The 25,103-nt window shown below is 36.0% G+C and overlaps 1 protein-coding gene across 8 annotated transcripts in view; it reads left to right on the plus strand.

Moving 5' to 3' along the window:
* FMNL2 (formin like 2) overlaps positions 1-25,103 on the plus strand; it is a 117,912-nt gene that overhangs the window by 59,461 nt on the left and 33,348 nt on the right. For all 8 annotated transcript variants that reach the window (XR_015804933.1, XM_088168441.1, XM_088168444.1 and 5 more), the window contains exons 4-9: positions 579-655; positions 2,438-2,521; positions 5,479-5,640; positions 13,922-14,030; positions 16,226-16,302; positions 23,124-23,217. Coding sequence is in view for 7 of the 8 variants with exons in the window: in XM_088168441.1 (XP_088024567.1) it covers positions 579-655; positions 2,438-2,521; positions 5,479-5,640; positions 13,922-14,030; positions 16,226-16,302; positions 23,124-23,217 (603 nt within the window). In the remaining variant the exon portion in view is untranslated. The remainder of the gene's footprint in view (positions 1-578; positions 656-2,437; positions 2,522-5,478; positions 5,641-13,921; positions 14,031-16,225; positions 16,303-23,123; positions 23,218-25,103) is intronic.

Genomic DNA, 25,103 nt, shown 5'->3' on the forward strand with positions numbered 1-25,103 from the left:
CCAAAGCCTGGTTTATAAAGAAATGTTTCTGTATAAACCTCTTTAATTATTATTTTAATTATTTTATTTTATGTATAAAGAAATGCTTATGTATAAAGAGTTTTAAATTATTATTTTTATTATTATTATATTTTATTTATAAAGAAATGTTTATGTATAAACAGTTTTTTATTATTTTTATTTTATTTTATCATTATTTGATTTTATTATTTTATTTTATTTATAAAGAAATGCTTATGCATAAACCTTTTTCAATTACTATTTTTATTATTATTTTTATTATTACTATTATTATTATATATTTACTATTATTATTATTATTACTATTTTATTCTTTTATTTATAAAGAAATGCTTATGCATAAACATTTTTAATTACTGTTTTTATTATTATTTTTATTATTATTTTATTTATTTCTAGAGAACCATTTCCGTGGTTTTGGTGGCAGTTGTGGCATTTCCAGTTGTGCATTTTTGGGGATTTTTCTGTGCTTTCCTCAGTGCCTCGGTGCTGGCTGGGATTTTTTATTTTTTATTTTTCTGATATTTTTATTAAGCCCTGGTTTTTTGTTTTTGCAGAAATTCAGGAGGAGGGTGCAGGAATCCACGCAGGTGCTGCGGGAACTGGAAATTTCCCTCAGGACAAATCACATCGGGTGAGAGCCCTGCTGCCCCTGGCCCATGGAAATTTAAATTATTTCCAAAAAAAAAAAATTATTATTTTTATTATTTTATAATTTATTTTTTTTTATCATTTAATTTTCAAATGGATTTGTTTCGTTAATTTGTTTTTATGATTTTAATTCTATTTATTTCTAGTATTTTAAGATTGATTTGTTTCATTACTTTCTTTTTTATTCTTTCTATTCGACTTATTTTTATTATTTTTGTTTTAAAGTCGATTTGTTTTATTAATTAAATTTGATTATTTTTATTCCTTTTATTCTATTTATTTCTATTATTTTATTTGATTTGTTTCATTAATTTATTTTTAATTTATATTTATAAATAAAATAAATTTAAATAAAATAATTTGATAAAATTGATATTATTTAATATAATTTAATATATTATCAATAATAAATATTATTGTAATTAATGAATATTAATATACTAATATTAATACTGTTATGTATTAATATATTTATTATATATCAATATTATTAGTATTAATAATTAATATAATTTAATAAAGTAATCTTATTTTATAATTTAAATTTATCTTTTATGTTTTAAAATTGAATTGTTTCATTAATTTATTTTTATTCTTTTTACTATTTTTATTTCTGTTATTTTATTTTAAATTGATTTGTTTCATTAATTTCTATTTTATTCGTTTTATTCTATTTATTTTTGATTCTTTTTGTTTTAAAATCGATTTGTTTTATCAATTTATTATTCTTTTTATTATATTTATTTATATTATTTTAAATTTATTTCTTTCACCGATTTATTTTTTAATTTATATTTACAAATCAAATAATTTTAAATAAAATAATTTAATAAATTCATTAAAATTAATATAATAATTTAATATAATATAATTTCAATAACTTCAATTTTTCAGGGAATTCCATGGAATTCCAAAATCCCAGGGAGATTCTGATGCTAAATCAGGATGAGAAAAAAACCCAGCCAGGAAAATTCCTCATTTCAGTACTTTTGAAAAAACATCTAAAACATTTTAAATCCTCTAAATAATTCGAAAAAAATCCTTTTTTTTTCCCCTGAGTGAGACCCAAAGTTCAGCACTGGCTCCAACTCCAGTTTTTTCAGGGAATTCCATAAAATTCCAAAGGCCCAGGGAGATTCTCATGTCTGGAAATCAGAATGAGAAAAAAACCCAGCCAGGAAAATTCCTCATTTCAGTACTTTTGGAAAAGCATCTAAAAAATCCTCTAAAGAATTCGGAAAAAATCCTTTTTTTTCCCCTGAGTGAGACCAGAAGTGCTGCAGTGGCTCTGCCTTCGATTTTTCAGGGAATTCCATGGAATTCCAAAATCCCAGAGAGATTCTGATGCTAAATCAGGATGAGATAAAAACCCAGCCAGGAAAAATCCTCATTCTAATACACTTGAAAAAGCATCTGAAACATTTCAAATCCTCTAAAGAATTCTGAAAAAAATCTTTTTTTCCCCCTGAGTGAGACCAGAAGTGCTGCAGTGGCTGTAACTCCATTTTTTCAGGGAATTCCATAAAATTCCAAAGGCCCAGGGAGATTCTCATGTCTGGAAATCAGAATGAGAAAAAAACCCAGCCAGGAAAAATCCTCATTCTAATACACTTGCAAAAGCATTTGAAACACTTAAAATCCTCTAAAGAATTCTGAAAAAAATCTTTTTTTCCCCTCTGAGTGAGACCAGAAGTGCTGCAGTGGCTGTAACTCCATTTTTTCCAGGGAATTTCTGGAATTGTGATGTCTGGTGTTTGTGTCTCAGGTGGGTCAGGGAGTTCCTGAATGAGGAGAACAAAGGGCTGGACGTGCTGGTGGAATATTTGTCCTTTGCCCAGTGTGCAGTCACGTAAGTGGGACATTCCTTGCCAGGAAATTCGTGGATATTTGGGAATATTCCTTCATTCCAAAGGGATTCCAAAGGGATCGAGGCTGCTCAGGGTAGTGGTGGAGTGCCAATCCTCTGGAATTGTTCAAAAAGTCCAAAAAAAAAAAAGAAATTTAAAAAAAAAAAAAAAAGGTTTGGTGGGGCATGGAAGGGTTTGGTGGGTCTGGTTTTTTCCAGCCTTGATAATTCCAGGATTCTGTGGGGTTTGAGAGTAGAGGAAATGTTGATGTGAGTCTGGAATTATTTCATCACAGCACACACACACAAAAAAAAACCCCAATAAAAAACAAAGCAAATCGAACCAAACCAAACAAAAAAAAAAAATTAAAAAAACCCCCAAACCAAACAAAAAACCAAAAAACAAAAAAAGGAAAAAAAACCCCAAACCAAATCAAACCAAATCAAACCAAATCAAACAAAAAAAAAATTAAAAAAACCCCAAACCAAATCAAACTAAATCAAACAAAAAAAAAAATTAAAAAAACCCCAAACCAAACAAAAAACCAAAAAAAACAAAAAAAACAAAAAAAACCCCAAACCAAATCAAACCGAACAAAAAAAAAAAAAGAAAAAAACCCAAACCAAACAAAAAAACCCCCCAAACCTAAATTTAGATTTGGGATTATTCACCTCTATCTATTCATATTTTTGGATCTTTGCTCTCTGAGCATGTTAGGGCTGGAAAAGCCATCCCATAATGTGTGCAGGGATCAGGATTCCCTGGGGATGGGTTTGCTCCAGGGAATTCCCAAGCTCCAGGCAGGGCTGGAATCCTGCACAGCCAGGACAGGACCCGGGGAGCTCGGGATCAGGTGTGGGATCAGATTTGGGATCAGGTGTTGGGATCAGATTTGGGATCAGGTGTTGGGATCAGGTGTTGGGATCAGGTGTTGGATCAGGTGTTGGGATCAGGTGTGGGATCAGATTTGGGATCAGATTTGGGATCAGGTGTTGGATCAGATTTGGGATCAGATTTGGGATCAGGTGTTGGGATCAGGTGTTGGGATCAGATTTGGGATCAGGTGTGGGATCAGGTGTTGGATCAGGTGTGGGATCAGGTGTTGGGATCAGGTGTTGGATCAGGTGTTGGGATCAGATTTGGGATCAGGTGCTGGGATCAGATTTAGGGATCAGATTTAGGATCAGGTGTTGGATCAGGTGTTGGGATCAGATTTGGGATCAGGTGTTGGATCAGGTGTTGGGATCAGATTTGGGATCAGATTTGGAATCAGGTGTGGGATCAGATTTGGGATCAGGTGTTGGATCAGGTGTTGGGATCAGATTTGGGATCAGGTGTTGGATCAGGTGTTGGATCAGATTTGGGATCAGATTTGGGATCAGGTGTTGGGATCAGATTTAGGGATCAGATTTGGGATCAGGTGTTGGGATCAGGTGTGGGATCAGGTGTTGGATCAGGTGCTGGGATCAGATTTGGGATCAGGTGTTGGGATCAGATTTGGGATCAGATTTGGGATCAGGTGTTGGATCAGGTGTGGGATCAGGTGTGGGATCAGATTTGGGATCAGGTGTTGGGATCAGGTGTGGGATCAGATTTGGGATCAGATTTAGGGATCAGATTTAGGGATCAGATTTGGGATCAGGTGCTGGGATCAGTTGCAGTTGTTTGGGTCGTCAATCATGACTGGAGCTCTGAAATCCAGCAGGGAATTTCCGTGGAAATCTCGGTGATCTCCAGCTGAAATTTTGTTTCATTGCCACGGACCCAGCCCAGCCTGGTTTGTGTTGGGAGGGACCTGAAATCCCATGGCCAGGGAACCTTCCAGAACCCCGGGGTGCTCCAAGCCCCATCCAGCCTGCCTGGGGGAAATTCCAGGCCTGGGGAATTCATCCACATTCATTCAGGATATCCTGGCAGATTTTTTTTTTTTTTTTCCAATAAAAATGAGAAGGAGCCCTTAGGTTAAAGACAATTCTGGAGTGGAAACTCAAGCTGGGGAGAGCTGGTGATTTATTTTTAGCCAGGCTGCCATCAGATTTATGTCTGCCACTGCCCAGAAAAGAGATTTGTGCTGGGGCTGCAGGAAAATTCATGAGGGAAAATCCCATGGTTTCAAATGTTAACCCCGGGAAAAAAAAAAAAAGCAGCGCCCAGCAAAAAGAAATGTTTGTACAGAGCGTTTCTCCCTCAATTCGTACAAATGCACGCTGGGTTTCCCCCCTCTGGCATGGGGAACCTCAGGAGCTGGGAGGGGAAGCAGCAATTCCTGCTTGGAATTGCGGAGCAGCGAGTGAGGAGGCAGAAATGAGGGAATGTGGGGTTGGCTCTGGAGATCCTGGGATGTGCTGGGAGCTTTGTGGGGCCAGAGCTGTGGGATGAGGGGACCAGAGTGGTGCTGGCACAGCTGATTTCTGGAGACAGCTCCCAGAATTCCCACTTTTTCCTTACAGGAAAGGATGTTCCTCAGTGTTGGATTTATTTTATATCCAAAGCCTCTGGGGATGTGGCATTTGGGGACGAGGGCAAGGCTGGGAATGATTTGGTTTCATGTTCTTGGGGGGTTTTTCCCAACCTGAATGAACCTGGAATTCACTGGAATTCCAGCCTGGAGTGCTTCTGCAATTTCCTTTCCCACGTGAAGCTCATCCTGCTTTTCCCTGGACTTTTCCATGTCCAACTCTGCTTTTCCATGGGGACATCGTTGGGTGTTTCCATCCACGGATGGATTGTTGGATTCTTGCTGACATCTCAGAACTTTGGGATGCTCTGGGTGGGGGGGTGGGGAGGGCCCTTCCCAGTGTTGGATTTGATGGATCCGGAGAATTTTCCTTTCATTTTCACCCCCTTGGGCTTTGTCCAACAAACTCCTCCACCCGGCAAGGAAAACCCGGCAAACCCCTCGAAGCCGGGGATTTCCTTTGGGATTTTCCTTTTTTTTTTTTTTTTTTTTGGCCGTCAGGTTTGACTTTGAGAGCCTGGAGAGCAGCGTGGAGAGCTCCATGGACAGGGCCAAGGCGTGGAGCCGCTCCATCGAGGAGCTGCACAGGGCGGCCAATCTGCCCCCGGCCGGCGGCAACGGAGCCGCCCCCGCGCCCGCCCGCAGCCGGCACGGAACGCTGCGGTACGGCACGGACACCGGGAACGGTGGACGGGAAACCAGGAATTAACCGGGAATCCGGGACGGGGAAATATTGGGAAATTAATGAACCGGGAATCCGGGACGGGGAAATATTGGGAAATTAATGAACTGGGAATTCGGGACGGGGAAATATTGGGAAATTAATGAACTGGGAATTCGGGACGGGGAAATATTGGGAAATTAATGAACTGGGAATTCGGGAGGGGGATAATGGGACATTAATGAACCGGGAATCCGGGAGGGGGATAATGGGAAATTAACTGGGAATTCGGGACGGGGATAATGGGACATTAATGAACCGGGAATCCGGGAGGGGAAATGGGAAATTAATTAATTGGGAATTCGGGAGGGGAATATTGGGAAATTAATTGGGAATTCGGGAGGGGGGTATTGGGAAATTAATTGGGAATTCGGGAGGGGGAATATTGGGAAATTAATTAACTGGGAATTCGGGAGGGGGAATATTGGGAAATTAATTGGGAATTCGGGAGGGGGAAACATTGGGGAAATTAATTGGGAATTCGGGAGGGGTACCGGGGGGAAAACTGGGAAAATTAATTGGGAATTCGGGAGGGGGAATGGGAAATTAATTGGGAATTCGGGAGGGGAAATGGGAAAATTAACTGGGAATTCGGGAGGGGAAATATTGGGAAATTAATTGGGAATTCGGGAGGGAGAATATTGGGAAATTAATTGGGAATTCGGGAGGGAGAATGGGAAATTAATTGGGAATTCGGGAGGGGGATACTGGGAAATTAATTAATTGGGAATTCGGGAGGGGAAACTGGGAAATTAATTGGGAATTCGGGAGGGGGAATATTGGGAAATTAATTGGGAATCCGGCAGGGGCACCGGGGGGAAACTGGGAAAATTAATTGGGAATCCGGGAGGGGGAAACTGGGAAATTAATTGGGAGTTCGAGAGGGGGAATATTGGGAAATTAATTGGGAATTCGGGAGGGGGATATTGGGAAATTAATGAACTGGGAATTCGGGAGGGGGATATTGGGAAATTAATTAATTGGGAATTCGGGAGGGGGAATATTGGGAAATTAATTAATTGGGAATTCGGGAGGGGGAATATTGGGAAATTAATTAATTGGGAATTCGGGAGGGGAAATATTGGGAAATTAATGAACTGGGAATTCGGGAGGGGGATATTGGGAAATTAATTAATTGGGAATTCGGGAGGGGGAATATTGGGAAATTAATTAATTGGGAATTCGGGAGGGGAAATATTGGGAAATTAATTGGGAATTCGGGAGGGGGAATATTGGGAAAATTAATTGGGAATTCGGGAGGGGCACCAGGGGGAAAACTGGGAGTTTGGGAGGGGAAACATTGGGAAAATTAATTGGGAATTTGGGAGGGGGAATGGGAATTTGGGATGGGAAAAATTGGGAATTCGGGAGGGGGAATTTGGGAATTTGGGATGGGAGATTAATTGGGGATTTAAGAGGGGGAACATTGGGAATTTGGGATGGGAGATTGGGAATCCGCGAGTGGGAAATTGGGAAAATTAATTGGGAATTCGGGAGGGGAAATTGGAATTTGGGAGGGGGGAATTGGGAATCTGGGATGGGAAAAATTGTGAATTTGGGAGGGGAAATAGGGAAAATTAATTGGGAATTCGGGAGGGGAAAATTGGGAATTTGGGAGTGGGAAAATTGGGAATTCGGGAGGGGGAATTGGGAATTCCGGAGGGGAAACATTGGGAATTTGGGATGGGAAATTAATTGGGAATTTGGAAGGGGAAAATGGGAAAATTAATTGGGAATTCGGGAGGGGAAACATTGGGAAAATTAATTGGGAATTTGGGAGGGGAAGCTGGGAATTCGGGGTGGGAAGAATTGGGAATTTGGGATGGGAAAAACTGGGAATTCAGGAGGGGAAATTGGGAATTTGGGAGGGGAGATTGGGAATTCGGGAGGGGAAATTGGAAATTCAGGAGAAGGAAAATCGGGAATTCAGGAGGGGAAATTGGGAATTTGGGAGGGGAAAATTGGGAATTCAGGATGGGACAGCTCAGGAACTCAGGATGGGAAACTTGGGAATTCAGGGTGGGACAAACTGGGAATTGAGGCTGGGAAAACTTGGGAATATGGGAGGGGAAAACTTGGGAATTGAGGCTGGGACAGCTTTTCCCACCAGGATCTCCCTGATCTTTCCCTGTCCCACCTCCCAGCCGGGCTGTGGCACAGGCAGGGCTTGAGGTGGCCACTGTTGGCCCCGTTTGCTGTAAGAGCCAACACGAGGGGTGCAAGGTCCAGACTGGCCCTCTAAATTCTGTTTATTGTGGCCACAGGATACAGCAATTTATTTATTATTTATTATTTCAAATGCTGTTTGTTGAATCCAGATTGTACAGCAATTTTTTTTTAATGCTGTTTGTTGCATCCAGAGGATACAATATTATTAATTTATTAATATGCAGAGGATTCAGCAATTTATTATTTAAATGCTATTTGTTGAATCCAGAGGATCCAGCAATTTATTTATTATTTAAATGCTGTTTGTTGTACCCAGAGGATTCAGCCATTCCCGGCTCCTGGGTGACAGAGCCCAGCCCACAGGTGTCAGCCACACCTGTAGGATCATCTGAACCCCTCCAGTTGTGCTTACAATGCATCCCAGACTTTTCTTTTAATCCCTAACAACCAATCCACGCCTTTCCTCTCACCTCCAGCCTGTCCTAACTGCTGACATTTCCATATTCACGGTGCTGTTCTCCAGTCACTAACAGCCCTGTGGGACACTTTAAGCCTCAAAGTTGGGGTTTTTTTTTTTCAGTTTTCTCGCAGTGGAAAATCCACCCTGTTCCCCTTCCTTAGCTGTTGTGAGGAGAAGTTTCTCCTTCAGATCCCCAAATATTTGAGGGATGGGCAGAGCTCTGTCCCTGCTCCAGGACCATCCCTCTGTAAATTCCAGCTCCTTTTAGCAGTGCTGGAGCTGCCAATTCCCAGCTCCCTGTGTTTCCCTGGCAACTGAGAAGGGATTTTTATCCTCAAGAGAAGGCACAGGGATTTGGGAAACCAACATCAAAACGAGGGCAGGAGGATGAAAAAGGAGGAAGAACCTTTGGGGATTGAAGTGCTGCTTTTTTTGGGAGAGGGAGCTTTGCTGAGAGCCAGACTCTGCTGTCAGATTAATATTAATGCAGGCTTTGCAGTGTCCCAGCCCATTAGAAATTCCCTTTCTTCTGTGAAAAATACTGGAGTTTTCATGGGGATTGAAGGGAGAAATTTCGGTTTTCCTCCACAATCTGTCGAGTGTGTGAGGAAAGAATGATCCAGGCAGGTCCATCAGTGGGCTTGGAGTTAATTCACTAATTGGGCTCGAACTTGACCCGGATTTGGGAGCTGCAGTCTCTGAATTTGGGCTTGAACTTGACCCGGTTTTGGGGGCTGCAGTCTCTGAGTTTGGGCTCGAACTTGACCCGGATTTGGGAGCTGCAATCACAGAATTTGGGCTCGAACTTGACCCGGTTTTGGGAGCTGCAGTCTCTGAATTTGGGCTCGAACTTGACCCGGTTTTGGGAGCTGCAGTCACAGAATTTGGGCTCGAACTTGACCCAGTTTTGGGAGCTGCAGTCCCTGGGTTTGGGCTTGAACTTGACCCGGATTTGGGAGCTGCAGTCCCGGGATTTGGGCTTTGCCAGTGACACTTTCACTGCCCGGGTCCCGGGGGTGTCACCGTTTTGTCAGAGCCTTCCCAATTGTCCAGAACATCTTTGTGAGCAGCCCCAGGAGATGAGAGAAACCCCGGAGTGCTGGGCTGAGCCAAACCCTGCCTTTCTCAAGGAATTTTTACTTTTTTTTCTTGCTGTCAAGTTGGTACAAACCCCAAATTTTCCAACTCAGCAGCAGCAAAACTGCAGGGATGGAACCCAAAACCCACCCAGCCCTGATGAATTCCAGCTCCTCATCCCTGTGGGATCCCCCTGGGCTGGATATTATCCAACAGGATATTTTTATTTTTTTTTTTAGCAGCTAAAAAGGTGACAATGATAGGAGAAGTCAGCTGGGATTTGGATGAAATTGGGGCATTCAAAGGCTGGGCACATCCTGGAATTCCAGAAGGGTTTAGGATTTAATTCCAACCTTCCTTCCACTGTTCCAGCCTGGCCTTGGGAACTTCCAGGGATCCAGGGGCAGCCACAGCAAATCTGGGAATTCCCAATTCCCAATATCCCATCCATCCCTGCCCTCTGGCACTGGGAGCCATTCCCTGTGTCCTGTCCCTCCATCCCTTGTCCCCAGTCCCTCTCCAGCTCTCCTGGAGCCCCTTCAGGCCCTGGAATGTGCTGGAAGCTCTCCCTGGATCCTTCCCTTCTCCAGGGGAACATTCCCAGCTCTCCCAGCCTGGCTCCAGCCTTGGAGCAGCTCCATAGCCCTAAAATATATATATATAAAAAAAAAAAAGGAATTATTCTTTATCAGAAAGGTTTTTCTGTCAGATCTGAGTGAGGAAAAAGAACCCAAACTCTTTTCCAGCCCAGGATCAGCCTTGGCTTTGCTGGTTCTTGGTTTTCCCACCATGCTGTTCAACTCCTGCTCTTCTCCTCATCCTCCTCATCCTCCTCATCCTCCTCATCCTCCTCATCCTCCTCATCCTCCTCATCCCCAATTTTGGGCTTCGCTCCCTCCCCAGCCCCTTCCCCTCTGCAGGGGCTCCCACAGGCTCAGCATTTTCAGCTCCTGCTCTTCTGCAGGGCACAGAAAAGTTTCGCAGTTCCCCTTTGCGAGGAGGGGCCGTGGAAATGAGGAGAGAGGAAGCGTCTGCCTCGAATTAGCAGGATAAATATCCCGGGGGTGACATCACCGGGGACCTGCAGCAGCCAGGAAATCCAACCCAGCCACTCCTCCAGGGCTGGGGGAGAGCAGGAACGAGGGAAAACTCATCCAGCCTTTCCCTGGTGCACACAGGGAGCTGTTGGAGCTGCCTCGATTTAGTGAGGGGGAAAAAAACCAAAAAAAAAACCATCAGGGACACAGGGAAAAGAATCCCCAGCCTGAATTCCAGGGGTAGATTTCTGCAGAGAGCTCCCAGAATTCCCAATTTTTTTTTTCCATTCCAGGCAGGGATATTCCTCAACAAGCAGCCAGTGTTGGGTTGATTTTCTATTCCAAGCCCTGGGGATGTGGGATTTTGGGGACGAGGTGGCCTTGGCAAGGGTTGGGAATGCTGGGATTCCATGGACTCGGAGGGTTTTCCCAACCTGAATGGACCTGTGCTTCTGGAATTCCCTGGAATTCCCTGGGATTTTCAGAATTTCCCTGGATTTCCCTGGGATTTCTTGGGATTTCCTGGAATTTCCTGGGATTTCCTGGGATTCCCTGGAATTCCCTGGGATGCCCTGGAATTTCCTGGGATTTCCTGGAATTACCTGGAATTCCCTGGGATTTCCTGGGATTTCCTGGAATTTCCTGGAATTCCCTGGAATTTCCTGTAATTCCCTGGATTTCCCTGGAATTCCCTGTAATTTCCTGGGATTTCCTGGAATTCCCTGGAATTCCCTGGAATTTTCTGAATTTCCCTGGAATTTCCTGGATTTCCCTGGATTTCCTGTAATTCCCTGGAATTTCCTGGGATTCCCTGGAATTTCCTGGGATTTCCTGGGAATTCCTGTAATTCCCTGGAATTTCCTGGGATTCCCTGGAATTTCCTGTGATTTCCCTGGAATTTCCTAGAATTTCCTGGGATTCCCTGGAATTTCTTGGGATTTCCTGGAATCTCCTGGAATTCCCTGGAATCTCCTGGAATTTCCTGGAATTCCTGGTCCAGGGACAGAGTGATGTTCAGGAGTTGCTGAACCAAAAATCCTCCTTAATTCTCGGTGCTGGTGGTGAAGGAATCTCATGTGCTGGTGGGATGGGATAATGGGATAATGGGATAATGGGATAATGGGATGGAATGGGATGGGATGGGATCACTGGGATTGGATGGGATGGGATAATGGGATGATGGGATGGGAATCCAGCACAGAATTCCCTCTGTTCTGAGGGCTTGGCTCAGCACAGGGAATTTTCCATGTGCTGGGATCCCCTGGCACAGGGGGAAGCTCTGGGAGCTGGGAATGTGCCCAGAGGATGGAGCTGGGTGATGCCAGAGGATCTGATCCCAGAAAATCCCACCTGGACAGGAGACAAATCCAAGCCCTGGACAGATCCCAGAGTGGAATTTCCTCCCTGGGGATATTCCAGAATTATCTGGAATCACCTCCCACTGTCCCAGGTTATTCCAGCCTGGCCTGGGACATTTCCAGGGATCCACAGCAAATCTGGGAATTCCCAATTCCCAATATCCCATCCATCCCTGCCCTCTGGCAGTGGGAGCCATTCCCTGTGTCCTGTCCCTCCATCCCTTGTCCCCAGTCCCTCTCCAGCTCTCCTGGAGCCCCTTCAGGCCCTGGAATGTGCTGGAAGCTCTCCCTGGATCCTTCCCTTCTCCAGGGGAACATTCCCAGCTCTCCCTGGATCCTTCCCTTCTCCAGGGGAACATTCCCAGCTCTCCCAGTTTGGCCACCCAGCTGTGCAGAGGTTTAGGTGGGATCATCCCAGTTTGGGAAGGTCCCACCCCAGGGTTTTGGATCCAGGCTGGAATTCCAGGCAGGGCAGAGGCACTGCTGGACAGGCTGGAGCATCCTTCTCCAAACACCTGGAAATGCCAAAATCTGGATTTACGGGGATTTTTATTGTTTAAAGAGATTTCCCCCCATTTCTTAGAGCCAACAGAACTGGTGGATGCCTCAGGTCTGAAATTTAGGGATTCACCAGGCACTGAGGAAATTATTTTTCTTCCAACAGTGGCACGATAAAAATCTCATTAATCCGATTTAAAAATGCATGGAAAAGAATTCTGCAGCCTTTCATCATTTAAATCTGAGAGAAACCGGTGTAGGAACTAAAAATAGTTTAAAATATCTTTTTTTTTTTTTTTTTTTTTTTCCTGTGCTTTTCCTATTTGTTGGGATGATATGTGTGGAATTGGCAGGTCTGGGGAATATCCCAAATTTTCCAGGTGCAGAGCTCAGGGCCAGCAGCCTCATCCCAAAATTCAAACCCCAGTGCTCCAACCCCCCCCCCTCCTCCCCATTGCTTGATCCCAAACTGGGTCACGTTTCCCAAAATCCTACAGTGCCCTGAGCTGATGGATTCATCCATATTTATGGAAAAAAAAAAAAAAAAAAGATAAAAAATCCTTTGACAGAATCCTGCTCTGGATTTGGGATTTCCTTTCATCTCAGCAGGGCTGGCAAGGAAAAGCCCAGGGGAGGGATTGTGGAAAATTGGGAATTGTGGGCAGGGGGAGCACAGGGGGAACAGCCAGGCCTGGTGTGGGACCTTGGCTTGTGCTTGTAAAAAAAGGGAATTTCCAGGGATGAGCCCAGGGGGTCACAAAAATCGTTGAGTTATTCCCTGTTCCTGCTTTTTTTTGGTGGATTTAAACAAGGAATTTTTAGGGATAAGCCAGGAATTCACAATAAACCAGTGTGGCTTTCCCTGTCCTTGCCTTTATAGTGGAATTAAAATGAAATTTTTAGGGATGAGCCAGGGGGTCACAAAAATTGTTGAGTTATTCCCTGTTCCTGCTTTTTTTTGGTGGATTTAAACAAGGAATTTTTAGGGATGAGCTGGGAATTCACAATAATTGGTGTCCTTGCCTTTTATAGTGGATTTAAACAGGGAATTTTCAGGGATGAGTCAGGAATTCACAATAAACCAATGTCACAAAATCTGGTGTGATATTCCCTGTTCCTGCTTTTTTTGTGGGTTTAAACAGGGAATTTTCAGGGATGAGTTGGGAATTCACAATAATTGGTGTCTTTGCCTTTTCTAGTGGATTTAAACGGGGAATTTTTAGGGATGAGCTGAGAATTCACAAAATTTGGTGTGGTATTCCCTGTTTTCATCATGGATTTAAACAGGGAATTTTTAGGGATAAGCCAGGAATTCACAATAAACCAGTGTGGCTTTCCCTGTCCCTGTTTTTTGGGATTTTTCCCTGTCACCTGTGCTGGCAGGAGTGAAGCCAAACTTTTGGATTTTTATCCTGGCCTTTTCCTCTTTTATTCCCATCAATATTTCCTGTTTTTCCTTTGGAAAATTCCTGAAAAATCCTCTCCCAGTTAAGGGGCAATATTCTATTTCCCTGCTTTTCACTGCCAAAAAAAAAAAAAATAGAAAATTACGGATGATGAGAAATGGGTTTTTTTTTTAATTTTTTATTTTTTTTTAATTTTTTTTTTTGTTTTTTTTTTGCAGGTACAACACCTTGCCAAGCAGAAGAACCCTAAAAAATTCCAGATTAGTGAGTAAAAAGGATGATGTCCACGTGTGCATCATGTGCCTGAGGGCCATCATGAACTACCAGGTCATTCCCTCGGATTTTTTTTTTTTTTTTTTTTTTTTTTTTTTTTTTTTTTTTTTTTTTTTTTTTTTTGGGTGGGGGGAAGGTGGGAGGGAAGATTTTTTTTTTTTTTAAGGTAGAATTGATGGAAATATTGAAATTTGCATAAAAATGTCAATTTTTTTGAGAAGGAAAGAGACACAATTCCATTATTTGGGGATTTAGGGAGAAGGGCAGTGAGAGCCTGGATGTGTTGGGCCAGCTCCTGACATTGTTCTTTTCAATTCCTTTTTGAATCATTCTGCTTTTAAATTCATTTTTGAATCATTCTGGTTTAAAATTCCAATTTGAATCATTCTGGTTTAAAATTCCAATTTGAACCATTCTGATTTAAAATGTAATTTTGAAACATTCTGGTTTAAAATTCCACTTTGAAACATTCTGGTTTTAAATTCATTTTTGAATCATTCAGCTTTTAAATTCCTTTTTGAAACATTCTGGCTTAAAATTCCATTTTGAACCATTCTGCTTTTGAATTCCTTTTTGAAATATTCAGCTTTTAAATTCCATTTTGAACCATTCAGCTTTTAAATTCATTTTTGAATCATTCTGGTTTAAAATTCCACTTTGAAACATTCTGGTTTAAAATGTCATTTTGAAACATTCTGCTTTTTCAATTCCTTTTTGAACCATTCTGGTTTAAAATTCCAATTTGAACCATTCTGGTTTATAAATTCCATTTTGAAACATTTTGGTTTTGAATTCCTTTTTGAAATATTCAGCATTTAAATTCCATTTTGAAACATTCTGGTTTAAAATTCCAATTTGAACCATTCTGATTTTAAAATGTCATTTTGAAACATTCTACTTTTAAATTCCATTTTGAAACATTCAGCTTTTAAATTCATTTTTGAATCATTCTGGTTTAAAATTCCATTTTGAAACATTCTGGTTTAAAATTAATTTTTGAATCATTCTGGTTTAAAATTCCAATTTGAACCATTCTGATTTTAAAATGTCATTTTGAAACATTCTGGTTTAAAATTCCACTTTGAACCATTCTGGTTTTTAATTCCATTTTGAATCATTCTGCTTTTAAATTCCATTTTGAAACATTCTGGCTTAAAATTCCAATTTGAAACATTCTGGTTTAAAATTCCACTTTGAACCATTCTGGTTTTTAAATTCCTTTTTGAATCATTCTGGATTTAAATTCCTTTTTGAACCATTCTGGATTTAAATTCCACTTTGAACCATTCTGGATTTAAATTCCATTTTGAACCATTCTCCTTTTAAATTCCCTTTTTTTGCCCTGAATCGCTCTGTGGGAGCTGCCATCCGTTGGCATCTGGTGACATTTTGGGATTTCCCGTGGGGGTTTTTGGTGCCAGCCTGAGGCTGGACTATTGGATTGTTTTATTTTATTTTATATTTTATTTTATTTTTATTTTTATTTTTATTTTATTTTATTTTATTTTATTTTATTTTATTTTATTTTATTTTATTTTATTTTATTTTTTATTTTAATTTTAATTTTATTTTATTTTATTTTATATTTTTTATATTTTATATTTTATTTTTTAAATTTTATTTTTTTAATTTTTATTTTATTTTATTTTAATTTAATTTTATTTTATATTTTATTTTATATTTTATTTTATATTTTATTTTATTTTTTAATTTTTATTTTACTTTATTTTCTTTTATATTTTCTTTTATATTTTCTTTTTAAAATTTTTATTTTATTTTATTTTTTATTTTTTATTTTATTTTATTGTAATTTAATTTTATATTTTCTTTTATATTCTATTTTATTTTTTAATTTTTATTTTACTTTATTTTATATTTTCTTTTATATATTATTTTCTATTTTATTTTCTATTTTATTTTCTATTTTATATTTTCTTTTATATTTTCTTTTATTTATTTTATTCTTTATTTTATTTTATTTTCTATTTTATTTTCTATTTTATATTTTATATTTTATTTATTTTATTCTTTATTTTATTTTATTTTATTCATTTTATTTTATTTTATATTTTATTTTCTATTTTATTTTCTATTTTATATTTTCTTTTATATTTTCTTTTATTTATTTTATTCTTTATTTTATTTTATTTTATTTTATTCATTTTATTTTATATTTTATTTTATTTTATTTTATTTTATTTTATTTTATTTTATTTTATTATATTTTATTTTATTATAATATTTTGCAGTACGGGTTCAACATGGTCATGTCCCATCCCCACGCCGTCAATGAGATCGCTCTGAGCCTCAACAACAAAAACCCCAGGTGAGCCCCCAGGCTGGAGGGAGCCCAGAAAATCAAATAAACCAGGATCTGCCCAGCTGGGATTGGAAATCGGGATCCAGCTGGAATGTGGGATTGGAAAATCGGGATCCAGCTGGGATGTGGGATTGGAAATCGGGATCCAGCTGGAATGTGGGATTGGAAAATCGGGATCCAGCTGGGATGTGGGATTGGAAATCAGGATCCAGCTGGAATGTGGGATTGGAAAATCGGGATTCAGCTGGAATGTGGGATTGGAAAATTGGGATCCAGCTGGAATTTGGGATTGGAAATCAGGATCCAGCTGGAATGTGGGATTGGAAATCGGGATCCAGCTGGAATTTGGGATTGGAAATCGGGATCCAGCTGGAATGTGGGATTTGAATTTTGGGATTCAGCTGGAATTTGGGATTGGAAAATTTGGATTCAGCTGGAATGTGGGATTGGAAATCAGGATTCAGCTGGAATTTGGGATTGGAAAATCGGGATCCAGCTGGAATTTGGGATTTGAATTTTGGGATCCAGCTGGAATTTGGGATTTGAATTTTGGGATTCAGCTGGAATTTGGGATTTGAAAATTGGGATTCAGCTGAAATTTGGGATTTGAATATTGGGATTCAGCTGGAATTTGGGATTTGAAAATCAGGATTCAGCTGGAATTTGGGATTTGAAAATCTGGATCCAGCTGGAATTTAGGATTTGAAAATTTGGATTCAGCTGGAATTTGGGATTTGAAAATCGGGATTCAGCTGAAATTTGGGTTTTGAATATTGGGATTCAGCTGGAATTTGGGATTTGAAAATTTGGATTCAGCTGAAATTTGGGATTTGAATTTTGGGATTCAGCTGGAATTTGGGATTTGAAAATTTGGATTCATCTGGAATTTAGGATTTGAAAATTGGGATCCAGCTGAAATTTGGGATTTGAATATTGGGATTCAGCTGGGATTTGGGATTTCAAAATTGGGATTCAGCTGGAATTTGGGATTTGAATTTTGGGATCCAGCTGAAATTTGGGATTTGAAAATCCGGATTCAGCTGGGATTTGGGATTTGAATATTGGGATCCAGCTGGAATTTGGCTGCTGGGGCCTTTCTGCTGTGCTGCAGAAACCCCCGTGGCAATGAGCCAAGCTTGTGGGATTTCCCTGAAGAGAGGAGAAAATCATCCCTAGGAGATGTTACCCAAGATCTTCAGCTTTAGGAATTGATTTAGGGATTGATTTAGGAATTGATTTAGGGATTGATTTAGGAGTTTATTTAGGGATTGATTTAGGAATTGATTTAGGAATTGATTTAGGGATTGATTTAGGGATTGATTTAGGAATTGATTTAGGAATTGATTTAGGAATTGATTTAGGAATTGATTTAGGAGTTTATTTAGGAATTGATTTAGGGATTGATTTAGGAGTTGATTTAGGAATTGATTTAGGAATTGATTTAGGAGTTTATTTAGGAATTGATTTAGGGATTGATTTAGGAATTGATTTAGGAATTGATTTAGGAATTGATTTAGGGATTGATTTAGGGATTGATTTAGGGATTGATTTAGGAGTTGATTTAGGGATTGATTTAGGAGTTTATTTAGGAATAGATTTAGGAATAGATTTAGGGATCTCACTGGGATTAGGTTGAATTTCTGCTCTGGGCCAGGCTGCAGTCCCAGCCCTGGGGCTGGAATTGCCCCGTGGAGCTGCTGGTGATCCCTGGTGCCTCCATCCCCATCCCTGCGATCCCAACTCCAGCAGATCCTGCAGGCCTGGGCCTTGGCACCTCTGAAAAATCCAATTCTTGGCAGAAATCCTTCCAAGGAAAGGGTTTGTAATCCTGGCACCTCTGAAAAATCCAATTTTTGACACAGATCTTTCCAAGGAAAGGATTTTTAATCTTGGCTGGTCTAAAAAAATCCAATGTGACACAGAAATGTCCCCAAAGAAAGGAGAAATGTGATTTTAAAATTCAATTCCAAAAGTGCCACTTGGACTCAGGAAGAAGGAGGTGAAGAAGAAAGAAACTTCCACCCTAAAGCTTTCATTTTATTTTCTATTACTGTTATTATTAATTATTATTATTATTATTATTATTATTATTATTATTATTATTATTATTATTATTATTATTGTTATTTTACTGTATTTTAAAATTTTCAATGCCAAGTTTTCCACCCCATTTTTTTTTAATTAATTTTTTTTTAAATTCTTTTTTTTTATTCTTTTCTTTAGCTCCAAATCAGCAAGCCAAGAATATTTAATATTAAAGTTTATTTTTTTTTTAAAAGCCTATTTAATTCTGTAACAATAAAGTTCATTGGGTTTCTCATTTTTTTTTTCAAATCATTTTTAATCATTTTTATCATTTTTTCCCTTGCCTGAAAATGAGGGGGAAACTCAAGTTTTCACTTTTGGAAGAAATGGATTCTTTGGATTTTTGGATAAATAAATTCATTTAATATTAAATTATTATTATTATTTATTCATTTTATTATTAATTATAATATTATTAATATATTAATATAATCAATGTATTAATATTATTAATAGTGCAATATTGATGATGTTGATAATATAATTTTAGATATTATAATTTTAGATATTTATATAATAATTTATTATTTATATTATATAATTTATATAATTTATATATAATTTATATATATATATTATATAATTTATATATTACAATATCAAGAATAAATTGGAATAAATAGTTAATAGGTTAATATAAAATAGTAATTTATTATTTATTATGTTATTATTATTTTTTTATTATTAAATTATTATTGATATTATTTTGTTATTTTGATTTTAAAAGTCCTGGAATAATCTGAGGACTTTGCTCAGAGCCTAAATTTGGGTTTTTTTATGACTTTGGAAAAGAATGGAACAGACAAATAATTTAATTTAATGTCATTTCCAAATTATTTTAGTAAATTTTAAATTTTTAAGTAACTTATTAGTAACTTTTAAAAGAACCTTTAAAATAAATTTTAAAATAATTAAATAATAATTAAAAACGGAATCAATTTTATTATTGGGGTTGGAATTCATTTTCATTTTAATTTGAAGCCGAATTTTTAATTTTTTTTTTTTTTTTTTTTTTTAAGGCTTGATGGATTGACAAAGACCCAGAGGAAATATTGCAGCAAATATAAATATAAATATAAATATTAATATTAATATAAATTTGAATATAAATGTAAATATAAATTTGAATATAAATATAAATATAAGTATAAATATATAGATATAAATATGAATATAAATATCAATATATAGATATAAATATGAATATAAATATAAATATTAATAAAAATACAATATTAATATAAATATGAATAAAAATAAAAATAAAAATATCAATATAAATGTAAATTTATAGATATAAATAGAAATTTAAGTAAAAATGTAAATATAAATATATAGATATATAAATATAAATATAAGTTTAAATATGAATTTGAATATAAATATAAATATGAATATGAATATAAATATAAATATAAATAGAAATAGAAATAGAAATAGAAATAGAAATAGAAATAGAAATATATAGTTGTGAATATAAATATCGATATTTTAATATCTAAATATGAATATAGGTATAAATATAAATATAAGTATTAATATAAATCTGAATACAAATACAAATATAAAGATATAAATCTGAATATAAGTATAAATAGAAATATGGATTTTAAAAAATATAAATATCATAGAAATATGAATATGGGTATAAATAGAAATTATAAATAATTTATAATTAAATTAAATTAAATTAATTAAAAATAAACATTTCTCCCCACCACAGCTGCAACTTCTAATGGCAGGAGAGAAGAAAAAAAACCCAAAAAAACCCCAAAAAAACCCAAATTTTTTTTATTTTTTGTGCCTGGAGGAGGCAGAAGTGACCATTCCAATTTTCATTTCCCTGGGGAAGTGACCATTGATTGATTGATTGATTAATTAATTGATTGATTGAATTTTTAATTGGATTTTTTTCTGCTTTCCAAAGATGACCTTGACCCTGTGAGAGCCCAGGAGGAATTTCCTGCTCTGGAGCCTCAGCTCTGAGTGGCTTTAATATTTTTAATTATTTTAATTATTTTTATTTTTTATTTTCTTTTTATTTTTATTACTTTTATTACTTTTGTTACTTTTATTTTTTATTATTTTTATTATTTTTATTGTTTTTAATATTTGTAGTACTTTATTATTTTTGTTTTTTGTTTTTTATTTCCTTATTGTTTTTATTATTTTTTTATTACTTTTGTTACTTTTATTTTTTATTATATTTATTATTTTTAATTATTTTTATAATTTTTATTTATTATTTCCTTATTATTTTTAGTTATTATTTTTATTCTTTTCCTTTTTCTTCTTTTCAATGCTTTTAATGTTTCTGATATTTCTATTATTTTTATTATTTTTAATATTTGTAGGACTTTATTATTTTTGTTTTTTGTTTTTTGTTTTCTTATTATTTTTATTATTTTTTTATTACTTTTGTTACTTTTATTTTTTATTATATTTATTATTTTTAATTATTTTTATAATTTTTTATTTATTATTTCCTTATTATTTTTATTACTTTTTATTACTTTTATTACTTTTATTTTTTATTATTTTTATTATTTTCAATTATTTTTATTATTTTCATTATTTTTATTTTTAAATTATTTTTATTATTTTCATTATTTCTTATTTTTATTACTTTTAATATTTTTATTATTTTTATTCTTTTTATTATTTTCATAACTTTAATTTATTTTTATTATTTTTATTATTTTTATTCTTTTTATTATTTTCATTATTTTCATTATTTTTATTATTTTCATTCTTATTATTTTTATTATTTTTATCATTTTTAATATTTTCATTATTTTCATTATTTTTATTATTTTCATTATTTTCATTACTTTTATTATTTTCATTCTTATTATTTTTATAATTTTTCTTTCTTATTTTTCTTATTTTTATTTTTTTTGTTTATTATTTTAATTACTTTTATTATTTTCATTATTTTCATTACTTTTATTATTTTCATTCTTATTATTTTTATAAATTTTATTTATTATTTTTATAATTTTTATTATTTTTATTTTTTTGTTTATTATTTTAATTACTTTTATTATTTTCATTATTTTCATTATTTATTTATATTATTTTCATTATTTATTTTTATTATTTTCATTATTTTCATTATTTTTATTATTTATTTTCATTATTTTCATTATTTATTTTCATTATTTTCATTATTTTCATTATTTGTATTCTTTATTTTCATTATTTTCATTATTATTTTCATTATTTGTATTATTTTATTCCCCCTGTGTGTGCATGGTTTGCTCAGAGCCCAAAAATTCTCTTTTTTTCCCAGGAATCCTGGCAGGAAATCCCTGGCGATTTTCCAGGGAATTTTTTCCACTTTGCTGCATCTTTGGGGTTTTTAATTTTATTTTTCCCCTCACTTTTCTCTGTTTCTCTGCTCCGGTTCCCGATGGGTTTTGTGGGGATAAATTCAGATTCTCCCAGGGTTGGAATTTTTTGCTTTTCCATGAAAATCGAGGCTCCAGGGAAGATTTGGGGGGTTCAGGGAATTCCTTGGGAATTCTGACCCTTTTTACCCCATTTTATTTGATTTCATTTTATTTTATTTTATTTTATTTCATTTCATTTCATTTCATTTTTTATTTTATTTTGTTTTAATTTTTATTTTTACTTTTATTTATTTTTACTTTTATTTTTATTTTCATTTCTATTTCTATTTCTATTTCTATTTCTATTTCTATTTCTATTTCTATTTCTACTTTTTTATTTTTATTTTTGTTTTTGTTTTTATTTTTATTTTTATTATTTTTTATTTTTATTTTTACTTTTATTTCTATTTTTATTTCTATTTTTGTTTTTATTTCTACTTCTATTTCTATTTTTATTTCTATTTTTACTTTTTATTTTTACTTTTATTTTTATTCCTATTTTTATTTCTATTTTTATTTCTATTTTTATTTTTATTTCTATTTCTATTTTTACTTTTGTTTTATTTGTATTTTTACTTTTTATTTCTATTTTTTACTTTTATTTTTATTTTTTATTTTTACTTTTACTTTATATTGCTATTTTTATTTTTACTTTTATCCCTATTTTTATTTTTACTTTTATTTCTATTTTTTTTAACTTTTATTTCTGTTTTTATTTTTATTTCTATTTTTATTTTTACGTTTATTCCTATTTTTACTTTTATTTCTATTTTTATTTTTATTCTTTTATTTTTATTTTCATTTCTATTCTTATTCTTATTTTTATTTTTATTTTTACTTTTATTCCTATTTTAATTTTTACTTTTATTCCTATTTTTACTTTTATTTCTATTTTTATTTTTATTCTTACTTTTATTTTTATTTTTATCCCTATTTTCACCTTTGTTTTAATTTTTATTCCTATTTTCATTTTTCTTTCTATTTTTACTTTTATTCCTATTTTTACTTTTATTTCTCTTTTTATTTTTATCCTTTTATTTTTATTTTTATCCCTATTTTCACCTTTGTTTTCATTTTTATTCCTATTTTCATTTTTATTCCTATTTTTACTTTTATTCCTATTTTCATTTTTATTTCTATTTTTACTTTTATTTCTATTTTTATTTTTATTATTTTTATTTTTATTTTTATCTTTATTCTTATTTTTATCCCTATTTTCACCTTTGTTTTCATTTTTATTCCTATTTTCATTTTTATTCCTATTTTCATTTTTATTCCTATTTTCACTTTTATTCCTATTTTCATTTTTCTTCTTTCATTTTTATTTTCCTTTTATTTGTATTTCCCCAGGACCAAAGCTCTGGTGCTGGAGCTGCTGGCTGCCGTGTGCCTGGTGCGGGGGGGCCACGAGATCATCCTGGCTGCCTTCGACAACTTCAAGGAGGTTGGTGGGGCTGCTCCAGGGAATTCGGGTGTCCCTGCTTGTCTTGGGATGGGTTGGAATAAATTTGGGTGTTCCTGCTTGTCTTGGGATTGGTTGGATTAAATTTGGGTGTCTCTGCTCCTCTGGGATTAATTGGAATAAATTTGGGTGTCCCTGCTCCTCTGGGATGGATTGGAATAAATTTGGGTGTTCCTGCATCTGAGAGGATTGCTTGGATTAAATTTGGGTGTCCCTTCTTCTCTCAGGATTAATGGGAATAAATTTGGGTGTCCCTGCTTCTTTTAGGATTAATTGAAATAAATTTGGGTGTCCCTGCTCCTCTCAGAGAAATTTGGGTGTCCCTGCATCTCTGGGATGGATTGGATTAAATTTGGGTGTCCCTGCTTGTCTTGGGATTGGTTAGATTAAATTTGGGTGTCCCTGCTCCTCTCAGGGAAATTTGGGTGTCCCTGCTTGTCTTGGGATGGGTTGGAGTCAATTTGGGTGTCCCTTCTCCTCTCAGGATTAATTGGAATAAATTTGGGTGTCCCTGCTCCTCTGGGATTGGTTGGATTAAATTTGGGTGTCCCTTCTTCTCTCAGGATTAATTGGAGCAAATTTGGGTGTCCCTGCTTCTCTGGGATGGGTTGGAGCAAACTTGGGTGTTCCTGCTCCTCTCAGAGAAATTTGGGTGTCCTTGCTTCTCTTGGGATGCATTGGAATAAATTTGGGTGTCCCTGCTTCTTTTAGGATTGGTTGGATTAAATTTGGGTGTCCCTGCTCCTCTCAGGGAAATTTGGGTTTCTCTGCTCCTCTGGGATTGGTTGGATCAAATTTGGGTGTCCCTTCTTCTTTTAGGACTAATTGGAATAAATTTGGGTGTCCCTGCATCTCTGGGATGCATTGGAATAAATTTGGGTGTCCCTGCATCTGAGAGGATGGGTTGGATTAAATTTGGGTGTCCCTGCTCCTCTCAGGATTAATTGGAGCAAATTTGGGTGTTCCTGCTTCTCTGAGATGGGTTGGAAAAAATTTGGGTGTCCCTGCTTCTTTTAGGACTAATTGGAATAAATTTGGGTGTCCCTGCATCTCTCAGAGAAATTTGGGTGTCCCTGCTTCTTTTAGGATTGGTTGGATTAAATTTGGGTGTCCCTGCTCCTCTGGGATTGGTTGGAAAAAATTTGGGTGTCCCTTCTTATCTCAGCATTAATTGGAGCAAATTTGGGTGTCCCTGCATCTCTGGGATGGGTTGGAGCAAACTTGGGTGTCCCTGCTCCTCTCAGAGAAATTTGGGTGTCCCTGCTTCCCTTGGGATTGGTTGGATCAAATTTGAGTGTCCTTGCTTGTATCAGGATGGATTGGAATAAATTTGGGTGTCCCTGCTTCTTTTAGGATTGGTTGGATTAAATTTGGGTGTTCCTGCTTCTTTTAGGATTAATTGGAATAAATTTGGGTGTCCCTGCATCTGAGAGGATTGGTTGGATTAAATTTGGGTGTCCCTTCTTCTCTCAGGATTAATTGGAGCAAATTTGGGTGTCCCTGCTTCTCTGGGATGGATTGGAATAAATTTGGGTGTCCCTGCTTCTTTTAGGATTAATTGGATTAAATTTGGGTGTTCCTGCTCCTCTCAGGGAAATTTGGGTGTCCCTGCTTCCCTTGGGATGGATTGGAATAAATTTGGGTGTCCCTGCTTCTTTCAGGATTAATTGGAGCAAATTTGGGTGTCCCTGCTTCTCTGGGATGGGTTGGATCAAATTTGGGTGTCCCTGCTCTTATCAGGAAAATTTGGGTGTCCTTGCTTCTCTTTGGGTTGCATTGGATTAAATTTGGGTGTCCCTGCTCCTCTCAGGGAAATTTGGGTGTCTCTGCTCCCCTGGGATGGATTGGAATAAATTTGGGTGTCCCTG

The sequence above is a fragment of the Sturnus vulgaris genome, chromosome 7, assembly GCF_052056855.1.
Source record: "Sturnus vulgaris isolate bStuVul1 chromosome 7, bStuVul1.hap1, whole genome shotgun sequence".
Classification (NCBI taxonomy): Eukaryota; Metazoa; Chordata; class Aves; order Passeriformes; family Sturnidae; genus Sturnus; species Sturnus vulgaris.